This window comes from Trachypithecus francoisi, unplaced genomic scaffold (genome assembly GCF_009764315.1).
Source record: "Trachypithecus francoisi isolate TF-2019V2 unplaced genomic scaffold, Tfra_2.0 Lachesis_group0, whole genome shotgun sequence".
Taxonomy (NCBI): domain Eukaryota; kingdom Metazoa; phylum Chordata; class Mammalia; order Primates; family Cercopithecidae; genus Trachypithecus; species Trachypithecus francoisi.
In genome coordinates, this window is record NW_022681453.1 from 30,044,224 (window position 1) to 30,070,568 (window position 26,345).

The following is a 26,345-nucleotide window of genomic DNA, read 5'->3' on the forward strand; positions in this document are numbered from 1 at the left end:
TTCCCTCCCTGTGGATGAACACATACCATGCGCTGAGTTCCATTGTGAGTGGTAGGTTGACAGTAATAGTTCAGGAATATGCCTGTGCCCTATTTCCAGGGAGCTTAGAGCCCTTCATATGCCATGCAGCATGCCCTTGAGAAGCCAGTTTTCCTGCCCATTCTGACCTTGCTGTGAAAAACTCACATTGTACCTCAATACTTTGGGTAGTGTGAGGAAGACAATATTAACTTACCTTCCTTGGGATGGCTCTGTCCCTTCTGTTACCTCTTGTCGTATGTAGCAGAACCGTACCTTTTACTTCTGTCTTAAGTGAATTACGTTTAGACAGGCAGTCCTGCTGCTCAAGTCCAATTCCTTATACCACAGTGTGATGTATATGTGTGTCTGGGGTGAAGTCCAAAGCATAGGGTTGGTTGGTTGGTTTTAAAGTAGTGCAGGGTTAAGAGTCAGAGCTCTAGTACAACAATGGCCTTTTATGGATAGAGAAATTGATGACCAGGAGTTCAAGTGATGGTTTAAAGCACATCACTGGGGTCATTTGAGGATCTTTCTTTGTACAAAAGACAGAAAAATGTGCTTTAGCAGGTAAAACTGGTCCCTGTAACTATAGACCCTAAGAGAGGGCTAGCTTCAAATCAGCTTTGTCTAGGGTTTAAATATTTTATTTTAGTTATTTTATTTAACTTTTTTTTGTTTTGTTTGTTTTGTTTTGTTTTTGAGACAAGGTCTCACTCTGTTGCCCAGGCTGGAGTGCAGTGGCACAGTCACGGCTCACTTGAGCCTCCCTGGCTCACGCTGTTGTCCCACCTTAACCAGCCAAGTAGCTGGAACTACAGACGTGTGCCACCACACATGCTAATTTTTTAATTTTTTGTAGTGACAGGGTTTCGCCTTGTTGCCCAGGCTGGCACGGTTTAAATTTTGTCAACAGAATTGATTTTTTGGTCGCCCTGGCTTGGTTCTATTTTTAAGGTTTTCTGTTAATCCCTTACTTGGTCGTCAACCACCCCCGCTGAGGCTTCCACCTTGTCTGATACCTTCAGGAAGAAAGAAGAATCTCTGTCATTGGCCAGTGTGCCCATACCTGAATGCATCACTGGGGCCACGAGGATGGTTGAAAGTGATTGACTGGCTTAAAGCGAACAAGGCTCACCCCTAGAGCTAACATTGGTGGTGACAGGGATTAGCTGTCCAGCACGTGACACACAGCTAGCTAGAGTGGGGGATATGATTACTACAAAACAGATCATCTACAGCAAATTTCCACTATGTTGTCAGGCACTAAAAAGCACTAGGGCTGGGTACAGCGGCTCATGCCTGCCATCCCAACACTTTGGGAGGACCAGATGAGAAGGTTGCATGAGCCCAGGAGTTTGAGCTCAGCCTGGGCAACACAGGGAGACCCTGTCTCTACAAAAATAAAAAAACAGCTGAGCATGGTGGTGTGCGCCTATGGTCCCAGCCAGTCAAGAGCCTACGTTGGTAAGATTGCTTAAGCCCGGGAGTTGAGACTGCAGTCAACCATGATCTTGCTACTGCACTCCAGCCTGTTTGACAGAGCAAGACCCTGTTTCAAAAAAAAAAACAAAAACAAAAGCAGTATATGCCCAATGCTGAGTTAGGTGCTCTGCTCACCATAACTTGTGTTATCTTTATAACAGTCTTAGAAGGCTGGTATTTTTAGGTTCATTTTACAGTCAAGGAAATTGAGGCTCAACCACTTACCCTAATGGAAGCCACATTTATTACTAACATAGTCAAGACATGTTTTACTCACGGTTTTGATGGACAGAGGAAGGATTAATGGGGAATAATTATTTGTAGAATGGTTTGGATGGAAGGCATCTAAACCTTCCTCGGACTTGAAAAATGAGTGGAAGCTTAGAATTTGACACGAATTCTTTTGAGGAGCAATGAGCAGACATAAATGACATCAGGTTTACTTTTTAGGTGTGTATTGAGAATTTGTAGGATTCTTATTTCCCTCTAAAGGACTCATCTCTGTGGAATACCTTTGTTCAAGCATTACATCTTTTAATGCTAGTCTTTTTAATTGAAGTGTAAGCATAAAGTACTTTACAGGTTTCTTAGTTTTTCTTCATGACTTTCACATTGTCAGAAAGGCTAATGCTATCATGGCGATATTATTCCATTGGCTAATTTGGAATACAGAATGTGTTGTGTTTTCCTGGTCCCATCATTGTCTTCAGTGGAATATACAGCTTCCAAAAACTTTCTTAAATTTTTTTTTTCTCTTTGAGAGCATGCTTGCTTTTGTTTAGGTACATTTAAATGTTATCATTGTCAGCTGGGGTATATTGTTTGCGTATAATTCCATTTCATTTTGGGTTTTGGGCACCTGTGATATATTTGTCTTCCTACCCATCGGTGTTTTCAGGTGTGGGCTCACAACAAAAGAAATCTGCATCCATGAGGTAGCTGGGAAGAGAGGGCTTTGACGAACGCTCTAGCAGGCAGATGGAAGCTCTCCATAATGGGTGAGAGTAGTAGTTTTGCTGTTGCTTGGTGGATTGAACTGATTTTGAGATTTCAAATATATGTCACTAATCAGTGTTTCTTTTCTGGGCGTTGTGGGCTTTGGAGGCTTTCTTGTTTCGTATCTTCTGGCACCACAGGTGACTTAGTGGCCGGAAGGATGTGGAAGACTGGTACTAATCACAAGGAGTCACCTAGGTTTCAGATTGTGCTGTGTTTGGGTGGCAGAAGCCCTGGCTTTGATGCAGGGATGCTTGAGTCTGGTTTTCTCATCTGCTGCATGCCTACTGTGTGACCTGGGGCCACTTACTTCGTGTCTCTGCTCCTTAGTTCCTCCATCTGTAAAAGAGGTAGAATGACCCCGGATCTCTGTAAAGATCAAATGGGGCCGGAGGGTCTTTACACACAGGTCATAAACATACACATGCAGTTGGAACCGAAGTCTGCCATGTATGTGTGACCTTCGTCAAGTTCAAGTTCTTTCCGTTGTTGAAGCTTCAGTTTGCTTATCCATAAAAGGGCCCCATTATTGGGACCACTGTTTGTACTGCTTCGTGGTGTTTTGCAGATCAAAGAAGATAATGTATATAAAGTGTTTAGTGTACTGCACTTCTTGGCACAAAGTAAAGGTTCCTCGTCAACGATTCCTAATATTTATAATAATAATTTGTCTGGATTTTTCTATAGTTTTGTTTTTTTGTAAAATAAGTTGGTTCTAGTCAGTCATTCTAAGGACTATGATTGTACTCAGTCACCCAATGGTGTTCATTTGACCCCCTTCCTATGTCCAGTGGGATGCTGCCTTTGTCTCATTGCTGGTCTCCCTCTCTTCCAGCATTGACAGAAGGCTACGTTGGGGCCCTGCACGAGAATAGACACGGCAGCGCGGTGCAGATCCGCAGACGCAAGGCTTCAGGCGACCCGTACTGGGCCTACTCTGGTAAGTCCAGTTGCTCTGATGGAGGTCACACAGGCCAGTTAACATCCCATTCAACTCACTTGAAAGCACACTTTGAATCACTTTTACGCCTGAGTTCTGTTGGCTCAAATCTTTCGTAGCTCACTAAAAGTTGAAATATTCGAGCCTGTTTTCCCTCAAGGTTGTAAGTACCTTAATTTATTTCTACCACCTGTTTCCTCAACCTGTTTTCCCCTCAATTTGCATTTATTTCTGAACTTTACTGTTAATGAGTTATTGTACCAAACTTAAAATTTTCTAAAAGACATAGTCTTGTCTTTTCTGTTTTTTCAGGGGCTGTGATTTCAGAGAGCAGAAAATATATGGCTAGTCTTGAGCTGCTAAATGTCTGCTAAACATTACAAACATCAGCTATCAGAATGCTCTATTAGGCTCTAAGCCAAGAAATGCAACTTTATTTTTAAATCACATCTTGTTCTTTGAATACATTTTAGCTGTCTACTTGATGGTAATCTGCAGTCCTTTTCATTTTTATTTTTACTTTTACCCTTTGAGCTAGTGAAGGGAAAGAGCATTGTTCTAACTATGTTGAATGTTACATTGGAAATAATTTTCTTACATTTTAATGGAACAAAGATGAAGACCTAAAACTAGGTACAGACTTTTCTGGATTAGGCTTCCCACAACTCCCAAAATATGAGAGGTGGATTGTTAATTCTAGAAGAGATTTTTGATGCTCAAAAATATATGGAAAATGTATTACAGCTAATTAAGGAGGAATGCTTGAGTAAGATAGACCACTTTGGAAATTACTTTGGCACTGAATAATTCAAACTTCTTGTGTGAAAGAGCTTGGAGGCATGGAGTATTAGTCTTAATAATAAATCTATGTATTATGCAATGTTGTTGCATATAGAACTGAAAGTATTCTTTTCATAATGATGCTCGGGTTTAAATCCTCAATTTCTCCCAGCAAATCCTGTTAAATTTATGTCAGTGTAAAATTTATAGGTCTGATCTTTAATTACACCTTATCTATTGGCTTTTTGCATCCTTCTGTCTATTGATAAATCTCCTGCCCCTGCAGGGAGAATAGCCTATCTGTTTTGTTTTGCAGTGAACAGATAGTGATTCTGAAGTCTTCCATCACACACAGTACCTTGTGATTAGAATTATCTAATTAGAGGCTTTTTGTCACCATTTCTGATAAATGAAGGAAATTGGGAGATGAAAGCCAGAATTACATATATATAGCATCTTGCCAAGAAACCCAAAGAAAATTTATCATTTTGTACTCTGTGACTCTGACATCAGTCAGGAGGAGGCACAAAGTGGCCTGCTATTTACAGTTCATCAATTTAGAATAATAATGCTGTTAGTCAGGAAATTGAAAGTTATATCCCATTAGCATGTCCAATTGCAAATGGCAGTGAAGAGATGAAAGCCCTTAAACTTTTCCCATTATGTAGTTAAGAATGACCATAAGTGGTGCCATCTTTGTGATGGAGTGATTGTTGATGTCTTTAACTTTGGTAGACTTCAGAAGTCTCCATTTTGTATTTCTGGAATGCATTGTGTCTGAATTTGGGTATTGCCTCCAGAAGTAGGAAGGGCTTATTAGTTCAAATTCAAGAGTTGGCACACTTTTTCTGAAAAGATCCAGGTAATAAACATCAAAAGCCTTATCGTGTTTGTTGCAACTACCCAACTCTGCCATTGTAGTTTAAAAGTACCCACTGACAGTTCTAGACAGACTGGCTGTGCTCTGATAAAAATTTACTTATGAAGATGGGAATTTGAATTTTGTAATTTTCATGTGTCCGGAAATATTCTTCTTTTGATTTTTTTTCATTCATTAAAAAATATACAAACCATTCTTGCTTTGCAGGCTGTGCAAAAAAAGGTGGCTGGTTGGATAGAGTCCACAGGTTATAGTTTGTGAACCCTTGTTCTAGTTGATTTTTTTCCTAGAAATCAGATTAGGAGAGTCATTTGAGGAATCACTTGGAAGGATGTGGACTGGTTTGGAAGAATGAATGAAGTCATTTGTTAGGCATAAAGGACAAAATAAGAGTAAAAGAAGAATACAATGGGATAGATATCAACTGATGGTATACAGTTCTTATGCTTGCAACAGTTCTTCCTGACAATTCGACAGTATCTATGGTTGGCTCATGCTGACGTGATGCAGTATTGGTTCTCATGTCAAGAACGCTTGGAGTTCATCACAGACATTCCTTAGCATTTGACCAATGTGTAAAAAAGGCCAGGAAGGAGTAAGAGTTGGGGCCTGTTACTTTGGGTGCATCAGACCAGCACCTTAAAACCACAGTAAATGAGAGGTGGGACTATTAGCTGCAGGCATAGTCCTCTAGATAAAAATGCTGCTTGAAAAGTGGGACTGACAAAAAAAAAAGGCTCATTTTTTATGAGGGAAATGTTTCTAAATTTAGCAAAATGAAGCAAGCAGTTCCTGAAAGATTGCTTTGATACTCTAGATTTTAATCTCAGGCCTCAAATTCTCTGATTTGTCTTCTTTCCTCCTAAAATAATGCCATGAGTGCTTTAGGGGTGCAGTGTGTGAGTGTATGAATTTTGAAGTCATATAGACAAACCATAGTTCAAAGCGAAGGTTTGTTAATATCTTGATGATACTGGAAAACTGTGACGTGGGAATGATTAATAGCACTTCCCACATAGGATTGTTACAGGGATTCAGTGAGATGATGTTTGTGAAAACGTTAACATAGTCTCTGGCATGAAGTAAGTAGTTAATATTACTTCTTGCTTATTTTTGAGACTGTTATTATTACTTTTGCTGCAATTAATGTTGTTTTTGGAATTCACAAGTGTTGCAGTTGACAGTGGGTGATGACTGGATAGTTCTGAGAGCTGAATAACTTAGATTCTCTCAGCCATAATTCTCAAGGGGTGCCTATTTGGCATTTGAGAATGAGGGTTAAACAGACTATCCTCAAGTTCAGCGGTCGGCAAACTACAAACTGCAGCTGTGTTTTGTAAAATAAATTCTATTGGAACACAAGCACACCCATCATGTTGCATATTATTTATGACTGCTTTTGTGCTACAGTTGCAGAACTGAGTGGTTGTGAAAGAGACCTAGAATATTACTATTCCAGTAATATTGAAGATTTAGTAATATTGAATATTAAATATCTAGTAATGGTGAAAAGCCTAGAATATTACTGTATCTGGCCTCTTACAGAAAAAGTTTGCTGGCCGGGTGCGGTGGCTAACGCCTATAATCCCAGAACTTTGGGAGGCTGAGGTGGGCGAATCACAAGGTCAGGAGTTCGAGACCAGCCTAGCCAACATGGTGAAACCCCATCTCTACTAAAAATACAAAAATTAGCTGAGTGTGGTGGCAGGCACCTATAATCCCATCTACTTGGGAGGCTGAGGCAAGAGAATTGCTTGAACCCGGGAGGTGGAGGTTGCAGTGGGCCAAGGTGGTGCCACGGTGTTCTAGCCTGGGTGACAGGGCAAGACTCTGTCTCAAAACAAACAAACGAAACAAACAAGGAAAATGTTTGTCAACTCCTGCTTATAGTAATATAGCTTGGGGTTTTAGCAGATGTTAGTCTGACTTACATGCAGAACTGTTTCAGAAATTTGGAAGTGTTTTTTTTTTTTTTGCCTTGCATTTCCCTTGAGCTGGAATATCCTCAGCATGTCTTCTAGGTAGCATCTTAGTTTTTCTGAGATCTTCCTTTTGGAAAGGACTTGGGAGGGGCAAAGATGAGTTTATTTTGGTGGTGTTGGTTGTTTCTGAGACAGGGTTTTGCTCTGTCGCCTAGGCTGGAGTGCAGTGGTGCCATTTCGGCTCAATGCAACCTCTGCCTGCAGGTTTCAAGTGATTCTCCCATCTCAGCTTCACAAGCAGCTGGGACTACAGACATTCCCCACCATGCCCAGCTAATTTTTGTGTTTTTAGTAGAGATGGGGTTTCACCATGTTGGCCAGGCTGGTCTCGAACTCCTGACCTCAGGTGATCTGCCCACCTCAGCCTCCCAAAGTGCTAGGATTACAGGTGTGAGCCACTGCAACCAGCCAAAGATGAGTTTAGAGGTCAGTGCTGCAGGAAATGCATCAGGGAGATGAGTGGGTGTTGGATGTTCTGGGGTGACTGCGTCCTGTTCCTTAGGTTGCTGTTGTGTGAGTGGGTCTGGTGAACAGTGCTGATCCTGTCATTCTCATTACATTCCCTTTTGGTCACTAAGGAGAGACATGAACTTTTCAACTGTGGATAGCTTGCTTTTAGAATATTTGTCATGACCTTTTTTTTTTTTAGGATATTGTCATGATAGTAGTTCATTAATATTAGTATAACTTTTCACTTCTCACTTTAAGACTAGCCTACTTTATTTCCATTTCACTGCATCACCTTGGAAAATGCAAACACCTTATTTATGTTTGAAATCTTAAACTTTACCTTTATAGGCCTATCAAACAATGCCTTTGTGAATACCTGTAATTTTAGCATAGAGAACTATTTATTGAGGAACCTGGAGGTATGTATTAGCGTTCTCTTGTGGTCATTGGAAGATGCATTTTTCTCTGGATCTTAATTTCATCTGCTAGTAAAAAAGGGGGACATAATCTCTGATTTTGACATGAAAACATCATAGAAGGTATGAAATGGAACACAAATACAAGTTATTGTTGACATAATAATAGCCATGTAATTTGATGATTGCTTTATATCTTTGGATTTCTTTTTCCTTGTACCAACATAGTAGGCAAAAATGGGAATGAGTTATGTTTCATATAGAATTGTACTGAAAAAATGCAGTAGTTTAATAGTATCTTATTGGAAATAATAAAACAATTTCTTTTCTATTAATTTTACTCAACTAAAGTATATTTCTGTCTTTCTTGGGGTGATGGTAGCTCATGAATTTTGGAGTTCTATAATTGTCGCACAAAGAGTAACACATGGTAGGCAGGTCGTCAATGCAGGAAAGAGAAATGAAAAATAAATCATAAAACTAGAGTAAGTTCAAGTAGAAATTTGAGGCTTTCCTTTTCTTTTTCTTTTTCTTTTTCTTTCTTTCAGATAGGATCTTGCTCTGTCACCCAGGCTGGAGTGCAGTGGCGCAATCTCGGCTCACTGCAACCCCCCCCAACCCCCACTTCCTGAGTTCAAGCAATTCTCACACCTCAGCCTCTCAAGTGGCTGGGATTATAGGTGTTCACCACCACTCCCAGCTAATTTGTGTATTTTTAGTAGAGATGGGGTTTCACCATGTTGGCCAGGCTGGTCTTGAACTCCTGACCTCAGGTGATCTACCTGCCTCGGCCTCCGAAAGCGCTGGGATTACAAGCGTGAGCCATCACACCTGACCAGAGGCATTTTTATATATAAAGTTATTTTTTCTCTTGCCCCTCAAAGACTGGAGGAAAACAGGTGATAGTTTCTTCCCTTCCTCTACTTTTTTTTTTTTAAACTTAATTCTGTTTGGTTTTTCACATTTTTAATAATCTCTATCTCATTTTCCCCTGTGTAGAAATAGCTTCTTAGAATCAGTACAAGGGGACCATTTCTCATTGTTAGAGAAATCTAAAATTGAAATAGTCAGTGACCAAAATTCCCCATAGGACATTTCTGGCATTGGGCTGGCTGAAGGTCAGGTAGGATTATTCTAAGAGGTATTCCTGCCATAGCGAGGGGCATCCATGGTCCTCTCCGACTGTCTTGGGATTTGATGATTTGCTCAGCTGTAAAATGGAGATATAAGTGTGCATACCTGGCAGGATGACTTTGAGGATTAAAGGTAATATATATTGGCACCTGCAGTACGTACTTTTTGGCCTCCACCCTGGAGTAGAGTAGGTATTACCTGTGTGGCTCTTCATTATATGCCATCTCACTATACTGTTCATATAAACATCTTGTTTTATAACACGCATGTGTGTGTCTGGGCTTGTGTCTCATTTCCCCGGCTCATTGTAGAATCCTTGAAGACAAGGATTACTGCTTATAATTCCTTGTTTCTCCTGCAGCATGCCAGTTTATCTTGTTGTGTGCACATTTGGTGCGTGTTTTTCAAGTGGCCAAGTGGATAGATGGTTAAAGGATAAATTAACTCAAGCCAGAGTCTGTCCTTGGGAATTTACTAAGGGGAGCCCTGCCATGAAATTCAGATAAATTAGTGGGTGATTTGCAAAAGGTTTCACTGTTGGATCCCTTTAAATAACAAGCTCCCCTGGTGAACTTAAGATATAATTAAATTCCTAAAATTACATTTTCATGCCTATTTTTAAGAATGTCTGTACAGGATAAAGCAAAATATACGTGCCTGCAGAAGTCAGCTTTTGTCATTAGAAGAATGGAAGGCTCTGTAGGACCTCAAAGTTGAATGTTAATATTGTCGTGTTATTTGCCTGTCTCCTGAAGCCGCCTCCAAAATCTCTTAAGGGAATCATTTCCTTAGAGACATTCTCTTCCTAATAGAGACCTCCTCCTCCTCCTCCTCCTCCTTCTTCTTCTTCTTTCTTCTTTCCTCTTCCTCCTCTTCCTCCTCCTTCTCCTCTTCCTCCTCCTCTTCCTCCTCCTCCTCCTCCTCTTTCTTCTCCTTCTCCTTCTCCTTCTCCTTCTCCTTCTTCTCCTCCTCCTCTTCCTCCTCCTCTTTTTTGGTTTTCGAGAGTCTCGCCCTGTTGCCCAGATCTCAGCTCACTGCAACCTCCGCCTCCTGGGTTCAAGCTATTCTCCTGCCTCCACCTCCTGAGTGTCTGGGATTACAGGCGTGTGCCACCACGCCCAACTAATTTTTGTATTTTTAGTAGAGTTGGGATTTTGCCATGTTAGCCAGACTGATCTTGAACTCCTGACCTCAAGTGATCCACCCGTCTTGGCCTCCTATAGTGCTGGGATTACAGGCGTGAGCCACCGTGCCCAGCCCCAACAGAGACCTTCTGATCGGAGGGAACCACAACACTGAGAAGGAATCAGTCTTGAGAGTCTTCCTCCACATCTCAGCTCAGAGGCTCCCTCTGCCTTGGTGCTTAGCCTGAGCCATTTCTGCCTAAACTCCTCAGTCTCCCCTGTATTTATTTATTTTTACAATTAATTTCTATCTTTTCTACATATCCCGATTAATCTAACAATTTTAAAGTAGAAATTCTTTACTTATTTGTTTACCGCACTTACTAATTGCCCACTGTGTGCCAGATGTTGTGCTAAATGCGAAGCGCCAGAGAAACTGCCCATAGAATTGCTGTTGCCAGATTCCAGTCTTCAAAGATGGGCAGGTGTTTGCCAGGACACACATAGGCCTTGAGCATGGAGGACTCTGGCAGTGACTAGAGAACCAGAAGCAGCTCAGAAGCTCTAGAGCATGTGGTGGGATGGACAAAGTTAAGGGCATAATGAAGAGGATTTGAGTTAGACTATGGAGAGCCTTAATGATATTATTCTACTAGTGAAGTAGAACTTCTTTCTAAGGGCTATAGGGAGTAATTAAAGAGCTTCACCTGGAATTGGAATACAGTTGGTTTTACGTTTAAGACCACTGTTTGTAGGGTTAAGGACTGGGCAGTGGGAGGAAGAGGGCAGGATGAAAAATAATCGGGCTCTATCACTGGGGATTTGAGAGGGAAAAGAAAAGAGCTCATGGGAATTCATTATCGTTTGTACAAGGAGGAGAAGGCAAAATGAATTGTGTAGGACTATCCCCAAGATGATTGAAGATGGCATTGTATTTGTTTTGAAGTGAGTAAATGAGGAGTGGTGGGCTGGTTGGAAAGATAAAGATTTTAAACTAGAACCTATTAAGATGTGTTACAGTGTTTTGTCTGCATTTCTTATGCCCTTTAGAGTTCATGCTCTTTGAAAAGAACCTTTGTAATTAGTCATTGTATTTCTCTGTTTTTACCTAAATGTTTTTGGATGGGAGGGCCTCAAGGTAGGGAACAAATTATAGAATAAACTGTTTCTTCCTACAGGTACTCTTTTTCTTTGATAGTTGATATGTGATTCCAAGGATAGATGCGTGTAAGAAAAAACACATGTGGTCACACACTAATCAGAACTTTATGTACGAAAGAGAAAAATGTGTTGCCATATGCTTAAGGTACCTTGAGAATTTTTCAGTACTTGGCCAAATTTGGCGATTTTCTCTCCACTGTTTCAAAGACATTGTTATCTCTGCTTAGAGTTCTTTTCTTTTTTTTTGAGACGGAGTCTTGCTCTGTCGCCCAGGCTGGAGTGCAGTGGCCGGATCTCAGCTCACTGCAAGCTCCACCTCCCGGGTTCACACCATTCTGCTGCCTCAGCCTCCCGAGTAGCTGGGACTACAGGCGCCCACCACCTCGCCCAGCTAGTTTTTTGTATTTTTTAGTAGAGACGGGGTTTCACCGTGTTAGCCAAGATGGTCTCGATCTCCTGACCTCATGATCCCCCCGTCTCAGCCTCCCAAATGCTGGGATTACAGGCGTGAGCCACCGTGCCTGGCCTAGAGTTCTTTTCTTATGTTTTTTTTTTAAACTTTAATCCTTGGCACCGGAGTTCTAAAGTTTCTTGGCATTTTCTCTCTGGAGGTAGTTTCACAAGTTTTTGTAAAGTTAATGGGTGCTAATGTATTAATATATTATCAGAGGACGTGAATACATTCCCTAGGGGCCCTGTGACCCTTGGAAAAGTCTAGCAGTAAGATGAAACACTGTTCAGTACTGTGTTGGTATCAAGTGGTACATATCAGTGGTAACAATTTCAATTGTTGCTATGATGGGGCATTTAAAACATGGGTAAATGGAATGCTGAGGGTTTGGGTTTTAAAGTGACTCTGAAGGTAGTGGGGTGATGGAGCCTTTTTAGAGGAGGGCCCTTGCACAATATCTGTGAAAATGTTAAATATTGCTTAGTCTTTCATCCAGCACTTCTGCTTCTCGGAATTTGTCTTTCTGAAACACGTGTGCATGTCTCCAAAGTAGCATTGTGTTTAACAGCCTAAGTGACCAAAATAGGGCATCGGGTAATTATAATACATGCTTACAATGAAATGCATACTTGAACATCCACCAAAATGAAGGAGGTTGAACTACAAGATGTATTAAAATAATATGGATAATGTGGTCCCATTAATGAATAAAGCTGAAGAATCCAGAGACTACACCCAAAAGTTAATTGCAGTTATCATTGAGAAATGAGAGCGATTGCCTTTTAATATTTATATTTCTATAATATTTAAACATTTTATAGAAGCATATCAAGAATATTTCAATTTCTTATACAAGTAGATTCATAATGTTTTTTAAATAACCTTTCTATTTTAGAATAGATGGCTAAATGGTATCAAATTCAGGCAGTTTTCTTTGTAACAATTTTGAGGGGGAGAGAAAAAAAGAAAAGCCTTAAAGGGAAACCAGAAGGAAAGCAAAAACCTGTTTGTCTCTTTAATTGGCTGTATCTAAATTTTTTAGGTGAAACGTTTTCAGTGGCATTTCAAATTTTTATAAAATGCTGATATGAACCATGCAGAAATTAATGAACTGATATTGACTTAGTTTGAAATGAACATCAAGATTTATTGAGCAAAGCAGTAAATATTGACCCAGCCAAAAGATAAGGTCAATATTTACTTTGACATAACATAAATTCTAATATTCATTAATCTATAAATTTATTGCGTCAACACAAGGCATACAGAGAGTTGTATATAAATATATTTTTTTCATATCTGTGATGGATCAAAGTCAAACGTCTTTTTTCCTGGTTATAAATTTGAAAGGACGATATTCTTTCCTTTGAAACTACCTTCTTTGGGGACAGGGGTGTGCGCGTGGGTGGAAAGACATGATTAATTTAAAGGTTCAAAGGAAAAAATACACCTAGCTGAATACATGTATTATAATTGGAGCACAGTGATTCGCATGTGCTGTGTGATTTACGTAAGGGCTACCCATTTTCCTTTCTAACCTAACAAACTGTTCTCTTTCGTTACATCTGATCTGATTCATAAAGCCCACCCACTTTTTTTTGAGACAAGGTCTCACTCTGTCACCCAGGCTGAAGTGCCTGGGACTACAGGCGCGCACCACCACACCCGGCTAATTTTTGTAGAATTGGGGTTTCACCATGTTGGCCAGGTGGATCTCAAACTCCTGGGCTCAAGCAGTATTCCCGATTTAGCCTCTCAAAGTGCTGGGATTACAGGCATGAGTCAGGGCACCTGGCTAAAACCCACCTTCTGATGATATAAAACAGGGGAACTTTCTGTCTTTCCCTCTGGATGCTCTTAAGCTACTTACTTAGAATTTTGTTTGGTAAATATATTGTTGGTGTATATCATACTTGATAATACTTTATTGGCTGAAATTTCCCATGTTGAAATTATCTTATTTTATTGTTATTATTTTTGAGACAGAGTTTCACTCTGTTGCCCAGGCTAGAGTGAAATGGCACAATCTTGGATCACTGCAACCTCTGCCTCCTGGGTTCAAGCAATTCTCTTGCCTCAGCCTCCTGAGTAGGTGGGACTACAGACATGCGCCACCACGTCCAGCTAATTTTTGTATATTTTAGTGGAGACGGGGTTTCACCATGTTGGCCAGGCTGGTCTCGAACTCCCGACCTCAAGTGATCTGCCTGCCTCAGCCTCCCAAAGTGCCACCACGCTCGGCTTCATTTTGAAATTATCAAGTTGAACTGAACTCTCATTCCTTGTCTTGTGCCTTCTCTTGTTGGGTGGTCTTGGTAGCAGTAAGAAGAACGTAAGGAGGACCTGTTTCACTGGATTGTGAACTTTCAGAATTGCCAGTATGTAGTTGGAATAAGTGTCTAATATATGCTTAAAGACTGAATTTTCATAGGCCGGGCGCGGTGGCTCAAGCCTGTAATCCCAGCACTTTGGGAGGCCGAGACGGGCGGATCACGAGGTCAGGAGATCAAGACCATCCTGGCTAACACAGTGAAACCCCATCTCTACTAAAAAATACAAAAAAAAAAAAAACTAGCCAGGCGAAGTGGCGGGCACCTGTAGTCCCAGCTACTCGGGAGGCTGAGGCAGGAGAATGGCGTAAACCTGAGAGACGGAGCTTGCAGTCAGCTGCGATCCGGCCACTGCACTCCAGCCTGGGTAACAGAGCGAGACTGCGTCTCAAAAAAAAAAAAAAAAAAAAAAAAAAAAAAGTGAATTTTCTCGCTGTTCATTTAAGTGAAGAAAGTAACTTGGTCACAAGCATAAGTGTAATCTTCTCCCTATGCAATAGGCTTATATGATCCTGTTGTGCTCAGTCCACCTGGCATGTTCTTTGAATGTGAAGTGGTGGTGTTAGTTTCAGTGCTGTCTGATCTTGAAATGAACATCACTTCTTTCTCTCAGTTGGTAATCTCCTATGACCCTGTTTGAGGTCAACTGTATTAAGGGTGGTTATCTTCTTGGTTGTCTTTCTTGCTGTTAAAACTTAACTGTCCTATGTTTCATTTACTTTAAGGCCCATTTTCTGTTATGTAACTGAGAACTTGTGTAGATTAAAAACATACCAGTGGTATGTATATAACATAGAACTTTGCCTCCTTGAGAAATGTTTTCTAATAACTTCAGGAATTCTTACTTTTCATTCATGTCACTATAGTATATAATAATGTTTTCCACTGGGTGTAGTGGCTCACACCTGTAATCTCAACGCTTTGGGAGGCTGAGGTGGGAGGATCACTTGAGACCAGCCTAGGAAACAAAGTGAGGCCCTGTCTCTACAAAAAAAAAAAAAAAAATTAGCTGGGCATGGTAGCTCACACCTGTAAGTCCCAGCTACTCGGAAGGCTGAGGTGGGAGGATCACCTGAGCCCAGTCAAGGCTGCAGTGAACCCTGATCACACCACTGCATTTCCAGCCTGGGTGACAGACTGAGACCCTGTCTCAAAAAATAAGAAGAAGAATACTAACAATGTATTCCTTGGGTTTAGTATTCATTGGGATTTTTATGTCATGTGAAAAATGACTCTGTGACTCTACTGTGATACAGATATTTGACTTTCACATAATAAAGTCATTTCTTCTTGAGGTTTTTTTTTTTTTTTTTTAATCGAGAAAGTGAGTTTTGTACTAATAGGTCTTTGACATCTCTCTGTCACTTACTCATATCTCTTTTTATCAAGAAGAGATAGGACTGGCCTCAGTCTGCTGGGAGAGTATCTTAGAATTTGATCTTGTGGATTTCATTATACCCTGGTACCCTTCATGTCTGGCAAGCCATGCTAGTTTTCTATTTTGATGTGTTACATTTCCTATTAAATTATATTTGAGATTTTATAAAAAGTAAGTTTAAAGAAAAATTTTATCTAAGCAGCAGTACAGCTGGCTTTCCAATATAGCAAAATAAGTCTTTTTCTGTAGGAGATATCACCATTTTGGCAGGATTGAAAAGCCTCTTGTTTTGTGCTATATAATCAAACTATATATCTGTGATTTGAAAAATAACAAAGGGTATAATATTTCCTAGAACTGGTTTTAAAATGAAGGAAAATAGTATCCTAGTTCAAAAGTTATGGCTCATTGTAAGTGCTGGTCTGGTATAGCCATACAGATTGTTTAAAATCCTTAAATACATAGTTGGCCCAACCCTTTTTGTTCCCCCTTTCTCACTGCCCTGGAAACTCCTTCTCTTATTTTGGGACCATGTAAAAATCCTACCTTAGACCTGTATACCCACTCTGTACCATCCGCTGTGACTGATTATTATCTCTGATTTGTTAAATGATTTCAGTATGATTTCTACTTATCATGACTTGGAATTTCAGAGTGATAGGCCTGACTTGGTAGGGTTTTGGGATATGTATTATACTCTGCAGCCCATTCCTTTATTTTTTTTAATTTTATTTTAAGTTCAGGGGTACTTGTACAGGATGTGCAGGTTTGTTACATGGGTAAATGTGTGCCTGTTGATTTGCTGCACCTATCAACCCATCACCTAGGTATTAAGTCCAGCATGCATTAGCTACTCTTCCTGATGCTCTCCCTCAACCCTCCCTGCTCCTCAGGCTCTAGTGTGTGTTGTTCTTTGCCCTGTGTCAGTGTGTTCTCTTTGTTCAGCTCCCACTTATAAGTGAGAACATGCAGTGTTTGGTTTTCTGTTCCTGCATTAGTTTGCTTTGGATGATGGCTTCCAGCTTCATTCAAGTCTCTGCAAAGGACACGAATGAAGGATCTCATTCTTTTGTATGGCTGCATAGTACTCCGTGGTGTATATGTACCACATTTTCTTTATCTAGTCTATCATTGATAGCCATTTGGGTTGATTCCATGTCTTTGCTATTGTGAATAGTGCTGCGATGAACATAGGCATGCATGTATCTTTATAACAGAATGATTTACGTTCCTTTGGGTATATACCCAGTAACGGGATTGCTGGGTCAAATGGTATTTCTGGTTCTAGGTCTTTGAGGAATCGTCACACCATCTTCCATAATGATTGAACTAATTTACATTCCCACCAACAGTGTAAAAACATTTGTTTCTCTGCAGCCTCTCCAGTATCTATTGTTTCTTGACTTTCTAATAATCATCATTCTGGCTGGGCATGGTGGCTCACGCCTATAATCCCAGCACTTGGAGAGGCTGAGGTGGGCAGATTACTTGAAGTCAGGAGTTCAAAACAAGCCTGGCCAACATGGTGAAATCCCATCTTTACTAAAAATACAAAAAAATTAGCCAGGCATGGTGGTGGACACCTGTAACCCAGCTACGTGGGAGGCTGAGGCAGGAGAATCACTTGAACCCCGGAGGTGGAGGTTGCAGTGAGCTGAGATTGTGCCATTGCACTCCAGCATGGGCAACAGAGCGAGACTCTGCTTCAAAAAAAAAAAAAAAAAAAAATCATCATTCTGACTGGCATGACATGGTATCTTACTGTAGTTTTGATTTCTATAACCCATTTCTTGAATGAGTTGATCTTGAGAGTTTCCTTGGACTTGGGAAACTGCTTAATCCAGATTTCCTGTTTATGTTGATCTACATTCTTCCAGCTTGAAGGCCTTTTTCTGGGGGAGGAAAAAAGCTTCTTCTGAAAGCTGCATGAAATTTTGCTGCTCCCAAAGGCATCATTTAGTAGCTCTGCCCCAATTATTGGCCACTTTTCCTCCTGGAAACTGTTTTTCTCTGTCCCACCCTTCCCCCAGCTCCAAGTGTTAGGATGATGTTCTTTTTAGCAGGGTGTGCATGCCATGAGTACGCTGGGTATTGATTGGTCATTGAGAGATTTTAGCAGGAAAATGAAATGTGAAGCTCTTGCCTGTTTGACTAGCATCTGCAAAGATGAGCGAAGGCATTTTTAGTGTGTTTGTGGTTCTGGGGCTCACTGTGATAATGGGAGGTATTTTCTTCTCACTGTTGATAAGTACATGGTCCACACTCTCCTCTTGGGGAGTGATTTTGACACTTTTTGATGGTCCTGTGGCTTTTACATTCTTACACTATTTCCTAATGAGTTATCTTTTCTCTCACCATCTACTAGGGTGTGAAAAGGAAGTTTCAACACTCAAGGCCATTTGAGCTGCATACCTGCTGTGCCAGAAAGAACTACTTAAGATCTGCTTCTGGCTGGGTGTGGTGGCTCATGCCTATAATCCCAGCACTTTGAGAGGCTAAGGTGGGTGGATCACCTGAGGTCAAGAGTTCAAGACCAGCCTGGCTAACAAGGTGAAACCCGTCTCTACTAAAAATACAAAAATTAGCCGGGTGTAGTGGTGCGTGCCTGTAATCCTAGCTACTTGGGAGACTGGGGGATGCTTGAATCCAGGAGATGGAGGTTGAAGTGAGCCGACATCGTGCCGCTGCACTCCAGCCTGGGCAGCAGAACAACACTGTGTTGCTTCTCTTTATCAATATGAGTACACCATAGCTAGCAATATTACTAGGATTTTTCTCCTAAATTCCCGTGGAAGTCATTTCCGAGAATATAACTGAGTATAAGGATTTTTTTTCTTTTTTTTTTGAAACAGAGTCTTGCTCTGTCACCCAGGCTCTAGTGTAGTAGCGTGATCTTGGCTCACTGCAAGCCCCACCTCTTGGGTTCACGCTATTTTCCTGCCTCAGCCTCCTGAGTAGCTGGGACTACAGGTGCTTGCCACCACGCCTGGGCTAATTTTTTTTTTTTTTTTTTTTTTTTTTCATTTTTGAGACAGAGTCTTGCTCTGTTATCCAGGCTGGAGTACAGTGGCACGATCACTGCAACCTCCGACTTCCGGGTTTAAGTGATTCTCATGCCTCAGCCTCCCAAGTAGCTGGGATTACAGGCATGCACCACCACGCCTGGCTTAGTTTTGTATTTTTAATAGAGACGGGGTTTCCCCATGTTGGCCAGGCTGGTCTCAAACTTCCTACCTCAGGTGATCTGCCCGTCTCGGCCTCCCAAAGTGCTGGGATTACAGGCATGAGTCACTGCACTTGGCTGTTTTTTTTTGTAATTTTTAGTAGAGACAGGGTTTCACTGTGTTAGCTAGGATGGTCTCGATCTCCTGACCTCATGATCCGCCCGCCTTGGCCCCCCAAAGTGCTGGGATTACAGGCCTGAGCCACTGTGCCTGGCCAGGGATTTGTTTTTGGATCAATTTTAGCCACTACAAAAGACCCCTTACTCTCCTAGCCTAAGCGTAAGGACAATTTATTGCCTTACATAGCACGCCTAGGGTAGGAGACCTCTGGGCAGCACCTTTGTACCCTGCCATCTTTAAGGTACACCCCATGTTGTTTAGACTTTGCCATCCTTAGTGGGTAGGCTTGGTCCTTAGAATCACTTTCCTTGTGGTCTTAACATGGCTTCCAGAATTCTCGATGTCAAATAGTGAGTACAAAGTTCAGAGGAGAAAGGGAAAGTGTCCCTTTCTTATGTCTCTTGAAGAATATGTAACATGTTCTTTGAAGTATCCCAACTCTGGTGAATCAGCCTTCATATTTTGTTATCCAGACTTGGATTATGTGCTCATGCTTATACCAATTATTGGCAACAGGAATGGGATTAGCACTGCTGCCTTAGACTGATCAGGATCTACCCCAGAAATAGCAGAGGGAATGGGTCTTGGAAATATAGGCCGTGCGGCTGCTGCCTACCCTTGTCATTATTTTCAGGTGTGTGTGTGTGTGTGTGTGTGTGTTTGTTTGTTTATTTATTTATTTATTTTGAGTCAGTCTCACTCTGTTGCCCAGGCTGGAGTGCAGTGGCGTGATCTTGGCTCACTGCAACCTCCACCTCTCAGGTTCAAGGGATTTTCTTGCCTCAGCCTCCCGAGTAGCTGGGATTACAGGCTCCTGCCACCACACCCAGCTAATTTTTGTATCTTTTTTTTTTATTAGAGACAGGGTTTCATTGTGTTGGCCAGGCTGCTCTTGAACTCCTGACCTCAGGTGATCGCCTTCCTCGGCCTCTCAAAGTGCTGGGATTACAGGTGTGAGTCACTATGCCCGGCTCATTTTCAGATTTTAAAGGCCAAGCAACCCCGTGGCACTTCATAAAGGAAAACGTTCTAGGAAAGAAACGTATTTACTTTTGAAGTGAAAATTTGATTTCAAAAGCCTGACATCATTGCAAATAAAATAATAAAGCTCCATGAATTTGGAGTCCTTTATGGTATTCCTAGCTTCCCTGTACCCTTCTGTAGTTACTAGTTACATGTAGCTATTTAAATTTAAATTAATTAAAATGAAATAAAATTTAAGGTTCAGTTTCTCAGTCACACTAGCCAGATTTCAGGTTGTCAGGAGCCACACATAGCTAGTGACTACCCTTTTGTATTGCCCAGATAAAGAACATTTCTATCCTTGTAGGAAGCTCTATGGGACAGTGGTGTTCAGAGGATGTAGGCATTATAGAGGAACCAGCAGGCAACATATTATTGAGTACTGAAGATGTGGGTATAAGGCCTTTCTGAAAGGCTTGCATAATGCCCCAATTGGACAAGCTTCTAAATTCAGGTAGACCTCCCTCTTCCTTTTGGTGGTCTTGAGAAGTTGACCAAGGGTATATTTTCTGAGCCTTGTTTTTGCCAAGGTTCTGAATCTTTGGAGAAATAAATCAGGGACTTACAGTGAGTGGAATGTAGAGGTGAGGAGGCGAGGGTATCCTCATACCAGTCTTCATTCATTAAGTCATTCAGTAGAAGAGTGTTTAGCAAGCACAGGCCAGGTGGCAAGCTCAGTTTGAGACTAGAGCTAACTATAACAGACAGCAAAACACGTACAGTTTTATTCCTACCTGGTGGGGGTGGACAGTGCAGCATATACAAAGTAACATGTAATATCATCACATCATTCTGTGAAATAAAGTGTAAAGTGAGGTGGTGCCTAGAGAGGGATGTAGGAGAGGGAGGTGTTGTTTTAGCCTGGGAAGACCTCTCTGATAAGGTGATATATTTGAGCAGACATCTGAACATAGAGGGACTGAGCCTTGTGGCTATGTGAGGTAATCTTTACAGGTAGAGGGAAGCGGGGGAGATAATAACACTCGGAAAGGTTCAATGTTATACCTAAAACTACTATGTGAATTTTAATTAGGCCTCCTTCTAGAACCTTCTGGCCGTGTATTCTTGCTTAGGATAAATTTTCCATTGTTCTAGAGAAGTAGTTCTCAACTAGGGACTCTTTCCTTTTTGTGGAATATTTGACCTGGTCTGGAGACATTTTTTTGGTTGTCACAATTGGAGATGGTTGGGTGGCCAACTGGCATTTAGTGGGTAGAGGAACAAGATGCTGTTGAACATCCTACAATGTACAGAACAACCTCCACAAAAAAGAATTATCTGGCCCCAAATGCCAATAGTGCGAAGATTGACAAACCCTAAACTGAAGGCTCACCAGACTCCATCGTTTTTACACAGTTGGTCTCCATGCTGCTGTGAGGTTCTACCTTTCTAGCCAGTCCTTAATTGAATGAGTACTGGGTGGCACAAACACAGCAAGATGTGTTGTGCACAATGGCTAAGGTATTAGAGAATTAAGTGAGTGTCATGGTGTGCAGTCCTCTTTGGAGATTAAAGAGTAGAAATGGAAAGCTTGGCAAGTTGACCGTTTCAGAAATCTATGCATGAAATCATAAAGGAATGAATCACACTTCTGGTGGTGGTGAAAGCCTACCTCGTAATGTCACATGGAGGTGATCAATGTTGATTGTGCTGCAGTAAAGAGGTGTAGAGATTGCTTTTATTATTATTGTTTTATTTTTGAGGTCTCCTGTGACTATGCCATGTGTCAACTCTTTGATCTAAGAGGCTGTTAGGAAATAATATTCATCTTAGTATTGCTAACCATGAAGGACCCTAAAGGATCAGCTGGCCAAGCCACTGCAGCACCCTCAGAAAATTTATAGTTACCCAGTTGTGAACCTTCACATGCCACTTCAGGGCTGGCAGGGAATAGCAGTTTCTTAAATGATCACTTTTCACTAAAGGAGTGGAAAGGAAACCAGAGCTATGAATGGTGATTGACAGGCTACCATGATCCAGCTTTTTGTCGAGTGTCAGCACCTTCATATTTGATAAGGGTTATATAAATGTTGTAATAATGGCCATAGATATCTTCCAGAATAGATTTCTCACTTTTTTGTATAAATTAAGCAAAAGCTACCTTGTGACATGGTATAAATGCATGTATATTTATCTACACGTGTTATGGTGGCCTGAATTTTCCACAGAGCAGATGGCCGTTTGTGCTCATTTGTTCTCAAACCCTCTTGTAGATATTTGAATATAAAGATAGATTTATGTGGTCACTGCTTCTGTGGAACTCACAGGCTTTCTCTTTTCTCTATTGAAACCCAATTTTTATTAGCATTGATGGCCACTGACGTTGTAGGTTAAGCATACCAACATCTAATATATTTATCTCAATATTCCTATTGCAGGTCTGCGAGGAGTTTGAAAAGGTATAAGATTATTTATACATCAGGGTGGCTCAGAAATACTTTTTCTTTAAATTGGAATGATAATATCTTATCAAAAGTATTGATATATCCATTTAAATTGTGAGCTGTGAATGTTATTTCAGCTTCCTTCATTCCTATACAGTTTCGAGCTCAAATTGGAGAAGGTCATGTGAGAACCACTTTTCTCCCCAAAGAAATGTTGGCATTATTTTAACATCTTTTTCCTACCCTAGATTCTTTCTCACATCCCAGAGTAATTCCAAAAGAGTTTCTTCAGTCATTGCTGTTGACAAGAGACTTTATTTTTGGAGATTTATTTTTTTTAAGTTTTCTTTCTTAGATTTTGATTCTGACATCTCATTGATAATTATATTTTCCAGATTTCCATCTATATATTAAAGGAGTAGATCTGGAATTTCAGCTCTCTTTAGTAGACTGCATTATAGAAAGGAAACTTTGTTCCTATCACACATGTATTATTTAACACCATTATTATGTGAAAATGTTTTCTGTTTTTTTTTTTTTTTTGGTTTGAGACAGAGTCTCACCCTCTCGCCCAGGCTGGAGTGCAGTGTCATGATCTCTGGTCACTGCAACCTCCATCTCCTGAGTTTAATAAATTCTCTTGTCTCAGCCTCCCTAGTAGCTGGGATTGCAGGCATTTGCCACCACACCCAGGTAATTTTTTTGTATTTTTGTAGAGATCGGTTTTCACCATGTTGGCCAGGCTGGTCTCAAACTCCTGACCTCAAATGGTCTGCACACCTCAGCCTCCCAAAGTGCTGGGATTATAGGCATGAGCCATCACGCCCAGCCCAGCCATTGATTATTAAAACATGTTAGTTAGAAAGTAGAAGAATTAGGATGGGTGCACTGGCTCAGGCCTGCAATCCCAGCACTTTGGGAGGCCAAGGCAGTCTGATGACTTGAGGTCAGGAGTTTGAGACCATCCCGCCCAACATGGTGAAACCCCGTCTCTACTAAAAATACAAAAATTAGCTGGGAGTGGTGGTGCACGCCTGTAGTCCCAGCTACTTGGGAGGCTGAGGCAGGACACTCCCTTGAACCCCGGGAGGCCAAGGTTGCAGTGAGTCGAGATCGCGCCATTGCACTCCAGCCTTGTGACGGCAAGATTCCGTCTCAAAAAAAAAAAAAAAAAAAAGTTGAAGAATTACCAAACTCCATTTTTTTAACTAAATAATTTTTTATGGTAAGAAAGGCATACCATTTTCTTTTACTCTTATTTTGTTTTGGCTTATTCTAATACATGATGATTTCCTTGTAGTATAGTTTTTTCTAATTTTCCTCATGTAGACAACTCCAAAATGTATACATTCGCATTTAAATAATTTGTCTAGTGGTAACCTCAGCTGAGCGCTGCCCTTGGCAGAATATGTGTTTAAAATATTCTTTCACATTAATTGGTTGGCATTTAGATGTTTTAAGTTGTTTTAATAAATTAGGGAAAGCTACAATATAAAAGGTGGAAAATATATACATTTTCAGTGTTCCAAGTCACTTTGGTGGACTATACAATGCTTTAAGTGCAAGTTAAGATGAATATTTTATAGTTGGCTGGGCATCGTGGCTCATACGTATAATCTCAGCACTTTAGGAAGCCGAGGTGGAGGATTGCTTGAGCCCAGGAGTTCAAGACCAGCCCAAGCAATGTAGTGGGATCCCGTTTCTACCAAAGGAAAAAAGAATTAGCTAGATATGGTGGCACACGCCTGTAGTTCGAGCTACTGTGGAGGCTTAGACAGGAGGATTGCTTGAGCCTGGGAGGTTGAGGCTACAGTGAGCTGTGATTGCACCAGTGCACTCCAGCCTGGGTGACAAAAACCAAGACCCTGTATCCAAAAAAAAAAAAAAAAAAAAAAATTGTGGTATTTAATTTTGAGCTCTCACTACAGAACAGAATAGATTTATGCATTGGGAGGATGGGAAATCTAATAATTAGAGATATATTAATTGATTTAAGATTTTTGTCTATAAAATACTAGTCATAAATGCAGTTACTAGAATCCATGTTTATGGTCTTTGAATTTGATCAAGACAGAGAGTTATTCATCAAAAAGCCACTAGACCTACCATTTATCACAACTAATCATGAATTTATATCTCTGTAACTCACAGGTATGATGTATGTCTGTTTTTGGTGGGGATATTTACTACAGGAATTAATTTCAGACATTGGGAAACTTTTATAGTCATTTAACTGTTAGCTACCTAGAGATTTAAATACTTTTACTGGTTTCTCTGTGTTAGACTCTGGGAGTAGAGTTTCTCTGCACAAAAAGAATGTCATCATTACAGAATTGTTGGAGTCTCTCTTTGCCAGCCTCAGTACTGAGTCTGTATAGGAAGTCCCTGGCAAGTAGGTAAGTACAGGTGGTTGCTCAGAGAGCATTTTCTCAAAATCTGTGTCGAGGAGGCTGTTCACAGGCTTTTTATGGCAGGAGGGTTCTGTGACCATGGAAGATTGGGAAAGGCCATAGTAAAGATAGTAATGCAGGTTTCTTTGCTGCAGGACTTCTCAGATCCTTTCATAGTTCACTCTCAATAGAATTGGAAACTTCTCCTTCACTGAGTACTTAGACGTCCCATTAGAAAGTGAGGGCAAGAGGAAAATGGTTGTGTGGGGGAGGGTGTGTTTGCACAGGGGAGAGGGGTGTGGGGGAGGAGAAAGGTTGATGCTCCTGAGTTGGCTCAGTGTCTGCTATCATAATGGTTTCCCCACAGCTTTATGAGGGCTGTGCTGCTGTTGTGACGTGTGGTCACAGAGAAATTTCAGTCTGAAAAGATGAGTTCCATATGATTCACACACCTCCTATGAAGTAGTAAAAGGAAAAACTATGCCAATTTACATTAGAAATATTTTCCTTTCTTCTTTATTTATTGGAAATGGAGCATTTGCGTATGAAAGAATTCCTTGGGGGATAAAATGCCATTTAGTTTAATGTAATGACAATATGTATTCAAGTCACCATATGAAAACATTTACTAGAAACAATGACATTTAAATTTATGGACATGAATTTTGCATAATACCTTCCTTAAGAGGGTGATAATGTATGGGAGTGTGGGATGGTTTTCTTTCACTGAATTTGGGAATAATAGAATTGTCACCCACAAATGTTTGTTTTTTTTGTTTTTATTTCTATATAGGGTTTTACTCTGTTGCTGAGGCTGGAGTGCAGCCCAGTCACTATACTTTGGCCCAGTCATAGCCCGCTAAAGCCTCGACCTCCTGGGCTCCTGATTGTTTCACCTCAGCTTCCTGAGTAGCTGGGACTACATGTGTGTGCCACCATGCCTGGCTAATTTGTTCTTTTTCATAGAGATGGAGTCTCACTATGTTGCCCAGGCTGGCCTCAAACTCCTGGCCTTAAGTGATCCTCCCACCTTAGCCTTGCAAAGTGGTGGCATTATAAATGTGTGGCAGCACACTTGGCTGCCCACCAATGGTTTGGTGAAAGGACTAAACCCGCTACGAACTGAATTTTCAGTAATAAGGAATTGAAGATTTTAGTCAAGCCAGAACACACATGATTGGACTTCAGCAGTGAGGGTACCAAGGAACATTACGTTTGGAATGAAATTTTAAGAGGGAGGAGGGAAAAACTGGGTGTAGAGAGTATGGGGAGAGAATAAAATATGGTGAATATGGTGATGAGATTCTTGAACTGTCCTTTTGTTTTTTTCTGACTGTAAAGAGTAGAACATTCTCCAATTAGACAATCAAAAGTGTTTTCAGATGTTCCCACGTATCCCCTGGGGGAGGCAGGGGCAGACTCCTTTTTGGTAGAGAACCCTCTGCTGCAAAACATGGAAGAAATAATAGTAAATAGTAATAGTATGGAAGAGTGTAGAATTATTACATGGTAAATGTGGCCATGATTTTTGACCTGATAAGCTTATTTAGGCATTTCCAGAAGTTGCCTTATTGCAAAGTGGGCGGATTTTAAGTGTTCCCTACCATTTGTTAAATGTGGTGAGATGGATTTTATTTCCCCTTGATTCGTGCTATATCAGCCGTGGAAAGCATGGGTGG

At 40.9% G+C, this 26,345-nt stretch overlaps 1 protein-coding gene across 2 annotated transcripts in view; it reads left to right on the forward strand.

Moving 5' to 3' along the window:
- Positions 1 to 26,345, forward strand: part of PTPRG (protein tyrosine phosphatase receptor type G) — a 750,651-nt gene that overhangs the window by 188,127 nt on the left and 536,179 nt on the right. For both annotated transcript variants that reach the window (XM_033210299.1, XM_033210300.1), the window contains exon 2: positions 3,335 to 3,439. In XM_033210299.1, coding sequence (XP_033066190.1) covers positions 3,335 to 3,439 — 105 coding nt within the window. The remainder of the gene's footprint in view (positions 1 to 3,334; positions 3,440 to 26,345) is intronic.